Below are 12001 nucleotides of genomic sequence, written 5' to 3' on the forward strand. Positions count from 1 at the left end.
CACAAAGTATCTCGCCTACAATACGCAAAACAGAACAGAGAACAGCCTCAAAACTTCTGGAACAAGGTAATTTGGAGTGATGAGACCAAAACTGAACTTTTTGGCCACAACCATAAACGTTACATTTGGAGAGAGATCAACAAGGCCTATGATGAAAGGAACACCATTCCTAATGTAAAGCATGGATGTGGATCGCTGATATTTTGGGATGTGTGAGCTACAAAGGCACAGGAAACTTGGTCAAAGTTGAAGGAAAGATGAATGCAGCACGTTATCAGCAAATACTGGAGGCAAATTTGCACTCATCAGCCCGAGAGCTGCGCATGGGACGTACTTGGATGTTCCATCATGACAACGATCCAAAGCACAAGGCCAAGTCGACCTGTCATTGACTACAGCAGAACAAAGTGAAGGTTCTGGAGTGGCCATCTCAGTCTCCTGACCTCAATATCATTGAGCCACTCTGGGAGATCTCAAGCGCACAGTTCATGTTAGACAGCCCAGGAATTTACAGGAACTGGAGGCTTTTTGCCAAGAAGAGTGGACAGCTTTACCATCAGAGAAAATAAAGAACCTCATCCACAACTGCCACAAAAGACTTCAAGCTGTCATTGATGTTAGAGGGGGCAATACACGGCATTAAGAAATGGGGTATGTGAACTTTTGATCTGAGTCATTTGGATGTTTTGGGTTGTCATTATGATTTAAAAAGAGAAAACACAGTAGTTTGACAATAAATGGCTTCACCCAATCACTAACTAATACAATTAATAATAATCATCTTTTATTTATATAGCACCAACATATTCAGCAGTGCTTTACAGACATTATCAACACTGTCCCCGATGGGGCTCACAATCTAGATTCCCTATGTCTTTGGAGTATGGGAGGAAACCGGAGTACCTGGAGGAAACCCACACAAACATGGGGAGAAAATACAATTACACAGTATACTGTGTTGGAGCTAATATACAGTGTGAGGTTCATTATACAGTGTGGATTCTACGGTGGGAGCTTCTGGGGGGGTCATTATGTTGTGTTTTGGGGAAGCAGTGGAGACATCATACTATGTATAGAGGATCTGTGGGGGTATCATACTGTATGTAGAGAAGGTGATCAAGGGGGGACTTAGTGGACATTAATAAATGTTAAGTGGGCATTTAAGAAGCATTAGTGTTATTGGGGCACTCAGTATTGTGGCCGTCAAAGGGGCAAAATGTGAACACTTTTCTAGGGCACATGTACAGTGGATTTTTTTCTAGAGGGATATTTTACCATCTAGACGGCAATAAGGAGGCATTATTACTATGTAAGGGTGACCGTGGTTGGTATTTTTATGTGGGGAACTAAGAAGAGCACTATTATTGAGCCAAACAGCAGGTGATAGGGACAGCGGCTCAATATTGAGATATCAGCAGGATGAGAAGTTAAGTTAGTACAGGTTGGGAATAGATGGTGGTGGGGCTGGAAATGTGAGAAGTCAAATGTGTCTTTGTTGAAATCTCTGCAGACGAGTTTTGGCTCAAGAAGTTGTAATGTTGGTCTGGGCCAGAAGGAAAAGACGGGAAAAGTGAATGACTCCATCAGAAAAAACATCAGCTGTAAGTCACTATATATACACTACTCACAAAAAGTTAGGGACATTTGGCTTTATGGTGACATTTCAGAATGATCCTAAAATGCCCTCTAACCTTTTAAAGTGAACTTAATGTGACCATCTCTAAACCTTTGAATGCCCATGTCCACTTGTTCAATGTTTCAGTACTTTTTGCACAACTTGCTGTTCTCTAACAAGGAACTTATTGGCAAAATTCACAACAGGTGTTTGATCCATGAATCGGCCAATACATTTTGGTGTTCAATTAGAATTGGTATTTAAACTGTCCTCCTCATCATGCTGTTCACATTTTGACAGTATGAGACCAAGACTACAATTGATGATCAGTACCTGGCCATTGTGAGGCTTCAAGCAGGATGTTCTCAGATGGAAGCGGCCACGGAGCTTAGAGTGTCACAGAGTCATCAGCAGGTTGTATCAGAGATACAAATAGACTAGAAGTGTCACAGAAAGGCAGAGAAGTGAATGTCCTTTGGCCACATCTCGCACTGATGACTGCTTCATTGTGAACAATTCCCTTCCGATCCGGTTGATGAAGGCCACACAACTCCAGGCACATTTAAAGCAGGTGGTAGACACCCAAGTGTCATGGCAGACCATACGAAACCATTCATATCAGCGTAATCTGTGGGCTAGATGACCTGCAAAGGTACCTGACCACAACACCAGGCACAGGCGTCATTACAGGGAGCATCTACACTGGACTAGGGACCAGTGGGCCTCAAATCTGTTCACTGATGAAAGTTCATTCACGATGATCAGAAATTATATTGGAGATGTCAAGGAGATCTCTATGCATCTGCCACTTTTGTCAACGGACGAGCCTTTGGTGGTGGTATTACAGTGTGGGCAGGTGTGTCTAGTAAATACAAAACTGTCCTACACTTTATGAATAGTACAGTGATAAGCCCCTACTACTTAAATAACATCATTAATCTAGTCATTGTGCCTCTGCACGAACAACACAGACTTAATTTCATCTTCATGGACGATAATGCTCCAGCTCATCGAGGTCGCATCAGAAGCCAAATATCCCTAACAAGTGGCGGTAATATCAGTGCACCCCCATAGCTGTAATCAGGGTTACCGGTTAGTTAAATGTTTCACGTCCCCTGAGCTGAACCCTTAGCTACACCTCTGCTTGCAGGGCTGGGGTCCTGTGTTGAAATCCCACCAAGGACAACATCTGCAAGGAGTTTATGTGATCTCCGCTTTTCATGGGTTTCTTCTGGGTTCAGACTCATTTCACATAAAGAACTAGTAGCTTATAAAAAGAGAATTGTTTTGTGGGTGCTTGAGTTTTGCTGATGTTTGCCATATGCAGATGTTATCTGTTCAGTGTTCGGCATCGTTGTATGGAAGGGTTCGTAATGTTCTGTAATCTGATTCTCTATATCTGTGTGGATCAATCAATGATGAATTGCTGCTGTATTATTACTGAACTCTTATCGAATAGATCTGCTCGTTGTCAGGATGTCAGATATTTCCAATTATAGGGCACAGGCATGTCTCCACGCATTTCACCCCTGTAATATATGAACTGCTGGCAGCTACATAGCATCAGTATTTAGACATGTCTATAAATTATAGATTTAGGTGCGGGTATTAAAAGCTTGCTATATATTCCTCCGGGAGGGTGCAGCACATGTGAAATGAACATCCATCATTCTGGGCAATACAAGTGTTACAAGCAGAATCTACCGTAACACATAATTACCAATTACACAGGGAATGCTGCTAATTATGAGTAAATATGGCAAGTAAGTCACTGTTATGGCCAGCGAGTCTTATTTCCTACTGAGAGCATGATGAAGACTTCTGAGAATCTACCATATCATGTGGAGTCCTAAATGCAGGGACCACAGGCAGTCGATTAGATCCGAGATCATCAGAAAGTCAAAGTGTTACGATACTGTGCTCTGACTTTGAGAACATTGCAAGGAACGGCATTGCCAAAAGTTCAGAAACAATAAGGTGTAACGAGAATAATGGATAGAGGAGACCTCATAAGTGGTGGATTCTCATATACGTTGCTCAATTGTGGGTCCACCCATAGCTCTTGCTTCATTCTGCATCAAATTATTTTCTTTGATTCTTAGAACCTTAGGATATTTTATAATGCGCCGTTTTATTCGACAGACAACATGCTCGCTGGTCTGCTGCCATTCAGAAGCCTGTTTACACAGGCTGATGTGGCTTCGGAAATACACTAAATAATCCATAATGGATCATTCATTACACACAGGCTGCCATTGTTCTCGGCAGCACTGGTCTTGTTTACACAGAACGATGTGCTGCTGAGAACGACGATCTTTTGTACATCACAAATTGACAAAATAACATTTTGCTCATTCAACTATTGATCAGCAGCCTGTTTAGACTACACAATCATTGGGAAACTAGGGTTCCTAAGAAAGCTCGTTCACATTAATCTTGCAGGCTAAATGGTCCTTTAGTTCACGTTCCCAGATAGCAAAAATGCAGCTTCTGACACCGAATATTTTCACTTGCGAAAACGCAGTTGTGTTTTATAGCATCAGCATTGTGAAAGTAGTTTTAACCCCTTAACTATGAACTGTGAGAACATTTCCTTTTAACTCATACAATTAAAACATCATCAAAATGGACAAAAAGGCCTTGTTCACACGATCCTTTTTTTGCTGCGGATTTTTCAGGTCCTGATTTGTGAAAACCGCAGTGCAAAACCTGCGGTGGTTTTCACTGCGGTTTTCAGTCCTTTTTCTTCTGCGGATTCCACTGCGGGTTTCCAGCTGCATTTTCCTATTGGTGCAGGTGGAAACCCGCTGCGGAATCCGCAGAAAGAATTGACATGGTACTTCTTTTTTTCCGCAGAAAATCAGCGTGGATTTTCCAGCGGAAAAAAGGAACGTGGGAACAGCGGGTTTTTTTTTCCATAGGGTAACATTGTACTGTACCCTGCATGGAAAAAGGATGCGGATCTGCAGTTGCAAATCCGCTGCGGATCCGCAGCAAAAACCGCATCGTGTGAACATAGCCTAAGAGTAATCTCTCGCATGTGTTGTATAAATTTTGGAAATGCTTTTCCTGTCTCTATTGTTTGAACATGATCCCTGAACCTGACGAATAGATGTCTGATCATTTTTCCTTTGTAGAAAAACCCACATAGGCAAAAGATGTGGGGAACGCATTGGGTGGGGCGGGGGGAAAGAAATAACTCACCTTTAATTTTAAGTATGGTCCTATGGAGAAAATTCTATGGTCAACCATGAAACATACTGGTGTTTCTTAAGTAGTGATGCAGACTTGCAGGAAGTAGCGTCCCAAAGTCCATTAATATAGTATGGGCGCAGCAAGAATTTGAAAGATCTGTTAGACCAGAATCGCCTGAATAGTAGTTATTTCTCTTATTGTCCATTTTGACGATATCTTAATTTTATGAGTTAAACGGAAATGTTGATACTCAGACCCGAAACGGCCGTCGTCTGCACAGCCACACCCGCTACTCCTCTCCTCGCTGCAATGTTTTAAAAGATTTGAATAAAGAATGTCTGTTTTATCTTCACCAGTGAGTGCCGCTAACCTTTTCGTCTTTTGTTTCGGACAGAATACTTGGTCTTTCCTGCTTGGGACTTTTAGCTGAGCACCACCAGGTCTTTGGATTACACAAATGTCAGACCAAGTGTTCAGTCCGCCACCCCAATTTAATGATAGTATTATCAGTATTTTTCTTTTTCATGTATGGAGCTGAGCCCGCCTCATATCTGGGAGGTGCCAGATGTGTTATACACCGATTTGTTGTAGTAGCGACATGTTTGAAAACAAGGACTGGTGGGACTTCTGATACTGGATTGGCAGTGAACAGAAGAAGGGAGTGTTATTTTTTTTCCCTAGGTTTTTTTTGTACTTTAGAAAGTAGAAGACACAAATTTATACATACCAAAGATGATATTTTACTTTGGATGTTTTTCGAAAATTGTTTAAAAATTTTCTGATGAATAATGTTGTAATTGGTAATAGTGGTCACTGGTCAGAGGTTCATTTTCTGACACAAACCTCCAAATACCCTCCTTAGTGGGTGTTTAGGTGCTCAATGTTTCTAACTATGTAGAATATGTAGAATAACCAGAGAAATAAAGATTGTCGACATAGTGAGTGAGAGTATGGTCAAAGCCGGACAAGAATGGGTTCCAATAGTGGTCAGGATGAACATCCAGCTGAAAATTATTGCGGAGCAAAGAGCCACTGGTTCCCTGCTCGGCATTACCTATACAAGCCTCAGGCCTATGCAGCTATAGAGAACTTCACCATCCTACTACAGGCAGCACAATGACATCACGGCCACCTGCCCCAGAAGAAGACAGAACATCGAGCCACGTGTCAAGGGAGCAGAGACAGATGTGACATTGGCCTCTTTATCCGCTGTGTGAAAAGGACCACTTTGAAGCCACTATTATTGAATTACGGACATTGCTACTTTATGGGAGCCACAAAGGATGCAATTGTTAATGGACAGAGGACACTTGGGGGAAATTATTAATGTGTGGGTGTCACATGGGGGACACTTAATGTTTGGGGCCACAAAGAGGACATTTTTACTCTATACATTACAGCTGTATAGGAGAATAAAACAGTAGACATTTCTACTATATGGTGCCAGTGTTAGGGAATTGGAGGGCATTACTACGGTATTTGGGCACAAAAGGGAATTCTATTACTTTACTGGGGGTCATAGGCATATCTGCTGTAAGGGGGATATTTCTACTATGCAGGGGGTATAAAAAGGGATATAACTGTAATATATTATTTTTGGGGACACTTATTATGGGATTGAACAAAATGGAGGTACTCTTACTGCGTAAGTGAGGGGAAAAGCTGTAAAAAAGCTCTAGAAGTGATCAGCCATAGATATCTGCTTGTTACATTCTGCACCGTAGAGTCCTGGCAGGAAGAAGACATGTGCCAGACAAATTTTAGACTTGAGTAAGACATAGAGGTACAAAGTGAATATTTTATACCTATAGGTAAGGACTATTCTCCCCTTACCTGTCCCATTCCCAACAATAACAGACTTGTACTGACCTGGCCTTGGTGTTGAGAGCGGATCTGGAGTAGTTGGGAGCTCTGCTCCAGCCGCAAGTGCTCCATGTCTCTATCATATTGATGCTGTAGTCGCTCCTTCAGTGACTGCAATTCTTCTTGCTGATGATGTTCCAGTTTCTTCACTTCATTATCAAATTTGATTTCCAATTCCTCCTTCTCTTTTTGTAATTTCTCGCACCTCGTTGTGTTGAAGGCTAAAAGATTAAAGAAGAACAGCAGAGTACATGAGAGATTATCCAGAAACTTCATCAGATTGCCGCTTACAAAATCAGGAGGACTTCTTCCCTTATGACTGCACAGAATTGCAACTTACGGTATACCATGCTATGAATGACATGAATAATACTCCAAGGTGTGACAGATTAGTGGCCACCACATAACCACAAGTCTGCACACAATTACCTTACACCTTGCAACAGAGCGCTCCTGATTCCAAAATGAAAACTTTCCGATCTTCTATGGAAGCAGCACAGAGAACGCACACCAGGGACCACCTCATCAATTACATTTAAAGACCACCAGAGAGCTGGTTACAGGACCCTGATACAGGAAAGCTGTAAGAACATCACTAACTATATGTTTCTTAAAACGCAAAAGATATCCTGGTGCGGAAGAGTCTAATTCATTACCTAACAATACAAATAATGGCTTTGTTGCATTACGTTCACTTTTGATGCCATGATCTCTTCCTTGAGTGTTAATTTAAGAAAGGTTTTATCTGTGCCACAGCGACAGCCACAATTCCCCATAAAAGACAACTACAAACATCCATTAGAGTAAAGGCCAAATGATTCCCATTTAGGGGTTTCCTAAGAACCCAACATAGTCACCGTCCTCTTAAGTGACATCCACCAACAAGACGTAACTCACTTTCATACTCAACCTTAGAGCCATGTTCACACGTTCAGTATTTTACCTCAGTATATTTGTAAGCCAAAACCAGGAGTGGGTGATAAATACAGAAGTGGTGATGCATTTCTATTATACTTTTCCTCTGATTGTTCCTCTCCTGGTTTTGGCTTACAAATACTGAGGTAAAATACTGACTAAATACTGAACGTGTGAACATGGCTTTACTTTACACGTCTGTGTTTAAACACGGTACTAGTGCCATCAGTGTTTTGAATTAATGTGTCATCCGTGTGCCCGTGTTTACCATCAGCTTTTTTCCAGTATGGTTAAAGAAAGAAATGAATTACAATTAAAGAAGAAAAGATGGCTGCACTCACCGATCTCTTGCAGGTAACTTTATTGATATAACATCTTCACGGCACGGGGGTGTACATAAAAGACCTGTGGGAGCCGAACGACGGCCGTTTCGCACCGATCAGGTGCTTCTACGGGTTCAACGGGTGGACGGAAGTGACGCCTTAAGACAGGTGCAGATTCCTGACACCTCCCTCTGCGTCCCTCCGCCCACCCCTGGTGACAGGTAAGCATAAAAGGATAAAAACATTTAAAAACAATAGTTGCAGAATAACCCTGGCACAGTTGTGACAAATACTAACATCATAATTGCCCTTTTCCCATAAACATGTGATGGGACCCTAACCGACTACTTCCGACCTCTCTCTATTATATCCTCTGGTAATCATCCTACCGGGATCTCATGCTCGCGCTCCTGCAGTCTCTATGTTAACGCACCAGATCTGTCTTGAGATATGCACTGGATATCCCGCCGTAGTCACGGCGATAATGAGACTATACTAGACATCACAGAGGACCCCGTCATCCTACAATCCCCGATATATTAATCACAAAGATAGGGACATTAATTCCTCACCACGCGGTCCTGTATCTTCTAATGGACAACTCTCCTAAGGGGTCTTTTACAAATATATTAACGCGTCTTTGTTCTAACGGGGCCACATTTATTTACAAAAATATAGATAGATCCACTTTATCATTGAGTCCTGCTGGGCCCATAGCCCCCGTACGTATAATCCACGACGCCTCACGCCTCAATAGTGCGTTGTTGCGATCTCCCCCTCTTTTTGGTTGTTCTACTACCTCTAGTCCAGCAAATGTCAGGACCCCTGCGTCACTGTTATGACTTGCTTGAACGTGGTCTATCAATCTTGGTGATCCCTTGCCTGTGATCACGGATCTACAGTGTTCCCTCACCCTTACACAGAGGCACCTAATAGTCTTACCAATATAAAACCGCCGACACGGACACCAGAGAACATAGACCACATATTTAGTCCGACACGTGATCAAATTTGTACATACATGTTTAACCGGACCAACTCGCAGCACTTTATCTGTAATGTGTTGCCCACACAATGAACAGTGCCCACACCTGTAGTTACCCCGGGGTGCACTGTTTTCCAGCCAATTATGAGGTTTATCCTCTTTCACCTGATTTTGTACTATGACATCTCTGATTCTCCTACTTCTTCTATTGGAGATCAAGGGGCCCCTGGCTGCCACTTCTACCAGGTCTCTATCACTTTCCAAGAGATGCCAATTGCTCCGGATCGCTGTCCTTATCTGTCTGTCCATAGGTCCATACTGAAAGCAAAAGGTAAACCTCTTACCCACAGTACGCAAATCACCTTCTCCATAATTTGGCTGTCCGTCCACCTTTTTACAAGCATCCTGCCAAACTCGATCTGGGTACCCTCGATATTTAAGCCTTTTTCCCAATTCACTAGATTGCTTACAGAAGCCCTCCTGGGTATTATTGGTCCTCTTAGTTCTCACCAATTGTCCATACGGTAAGCTACACTTCGTATGATACGGATGATAACTATCGAAGTGCATTAATGCATTTGTGGCTACCGCTTTCCGATACACTGATGTAATAATGGCTCCTTCTACTATGTCTACACTGACATCTAGGAAATCGAGATGGTGCCCCCCAAAAACTGAGGTGAATGCCATCCCCATATCGTTATCATTGAGTGACCTGACAAATTGGGAAAAGGCCTCCTCTGACCCATCCCATACTACAAACATGTCATCAATATAGCGCAGAAACATTTTTATGTGTTTAAAAAACACGTTTTTGGTAGAGTAGACATGCAATTCTTCGAAGTGTCCCAAATACAGATTTGCTAGAGTACATGCTGCCGGAGTCCCCATGGCAGTGCCGACCACCTGCTGGTACCAGATGTCCAGAAACGTAAAGGCATTATGTGTTAGAATGAACTTGAGACCACTGCAGATAAAATCTATGACCCCCTCACTTGTACGTGTGGTCCTCAGAATTTGGCGCACTGAGTTCACCCCCTGTTCCTGCGGGATGCGTGTGTATAGACTAGTGACGTCAATCGATGCCAGGTGGAAACCTGGCTGCCATGTAAACTGTTGAATCTGTTTCAAAAATCCACCTGTGTCTTTAATATATGATGGAATTTGCACCAGCAGTGGTCTCAGTAGCCAATCTACATATTTGGATAATGGCTCGGTGAGGGACCCCACACCGGAGACGATCGGTCGTCCGGGCGGGTCTACCTCTGATTTATGAATTTTCGGGACATAGTACCAGTGTGGCCTCCTGGGGGACTCCGGCAGCAACCTCTCGGCAGTCTTAGATGATAGTACTCCCATTTCTACTGTATGCCTTAACAAGGTACGTAATTCGTTCATAAATTTACGAGTGGGGTCATTCGACAGCCTGATATATGTGGTCTCATCTCCTAACTGTCTAAGAGATTCCTTTATGTACCCCTCTTTGGGAATTAAAACTGTTTTGCCCCCCTTGTCGGCCGGGCGAATTACTGTGTCTCTCCACCCCTTGATCTCTTTTAGTGCGCTATATTCCTCAGATGTCAAATTTGATGGGGCTTTTGGGTAGATTAACGCTTCTACGTCCCTTAGCACCTGGGCTTCAAACAAGTCTATGACATTCCCCGGTGACACTGGGGGCATGTATTTAGAGGGCACTCCTCCCGTGAATGGTGTTACCACCCTTACGGGATCTATTGAATATTCACGGGCATCCTCCGTGATACTCAATAGTAGTTCTGCGTCTTTGCGGACATCTGCTAACACTTCAAGGCTAGTACCCGCCATGAAACCCAGTGGTCCTATTTCACACGGACTCTCACCCTCTAATTTATTCTGTGTTTCTGGAACTTTCAAAAAATGTTTAAATAGATGAATCTTGCGTATGGACTTAAATAGATCTACCCTAAACTCAGCAATGTCGAAATCATTTGGAATACAAAAATTCAGGCCTTTTGCTAATAGTGATAGGTGTGCATGATTTAATACGTGGTCAGTCAGGTTTAATACATGTTGTTCGTGGGATTGTTTTAATGTTTCTGCCTCCACGAAACTTGCTTCCGCTTGCGTTCTTGAACAAAGCCTCCTCTTCTTGCCTCCTCGGCGCGTCCGCCTCCACCTAAAGGGAGATTGGTCTCCTGTACTTCCAAGAAACCTTGGCTTTCTACTGAGCTGACTGAGGCCGCTGCCCCTTCGCTCTGACTTGAGTCAGACTCAGTCGTGATGTAGTCCTTCTTTTGATATGCAGACCGTTTCCTATATCGCCTCCTATTCTGACCGTGATGTACTGTGTCTGTATATTTTCTGCCTTCAGCTATTTGTTGTTTTTGCCAGGTGAACACTGTTCCCTGATCAAAGTCTTTTTTGTCCCTCATAAACTTGTCTCGCTTGCGTTGTTTCACCTCAGCTTGAATTGGGATAAGTTTCATTTCAATCTTCTTATTTAATTGCGTCCACTGTTGTTCTGTTAATCTCTTCTGTAGTTCGATTTTAGTTTTTTCAATATCAGATTCTATACTCTCATAGTTCTGAATGTTTGAAGTCAGAACTAGTTGTAACAGATCTTGCGAGCACTTAAGCATAATTTGTTCCCATTTGGTACGGAAGCTCGGGTCCTGTGAAAAGTGCGATATCTCCTTCCACACTCTTAAGCCTCGTGGTACACGACCACTCTCTACATATGAGGCCAATGAATTATTCGTCCAAAAGACTTTCACCTCACGTTCAGATAGATTGAGCAATTTAAACTCCAGGGCTTTCGTGCTTAACGTCTGCACCTCATCGGCTACCTCACAGTCTCTAAAGTATTGAGTAACACCCACCCGGCCGGCTTGTAAACCTGTACTCGCTGCTGCAGCTTGTGACTCACAAGCACGAAAGCCCTGGAGTTTAAATTGCTCAATCTATCTGAACGTGAGGTGAAAGTCTTTTGGACGAATAATTCATTGGCCTCATATGTAGAGAGTGGTCGTGTACCACGAGGCTTAAGAGTGTGGAAGGAGATATCGCACTTTTCACAGGACCCGAGCTTCCGTACCAAATGGGAACAAATTATGCTTAAGTGCTCGC

General features: G+C 42.9%; 1 protein-coding gene across 2 annotated transcripts in view; it reads right to left on the reverse strand.

Moving 5' to 3' along the window:
* The window catches only part of MTUS2 (microtubule associated scaffold protein 2), an 866587-nt gene that overhangs the window by 66840 nt on the left and 787746 nt on the right, over positions 1-12001 (reverse strand). For both annotated transcript variants that reach the window (XM_077298284.1, XM_077298285.1), the window contains one exon: positions 6680-6894. In XM_077298284.1, the coding sequence (XP_077154399.1) occupies positions 6680-6894 (215 nt within the window). The remainder of the gene's footprint in view (positions 1-6679; positions 6895-12001) is intronic.

This window comes from Ranitomeya variabilis, chromosome 3 (assembly GCF_051348905.1).
Source record: "Ranitomeya variabilis isolate aRanVar5 chromosome 3, aRanVar5.hap1, whole genome shotgun sequence".
Lineage (NCBI taxonomy): Eukaryota > Metazoa > Chordata > Amphibia > Anura > Dendrobatidae > Ranitomeya > Ranitomeya variabilis.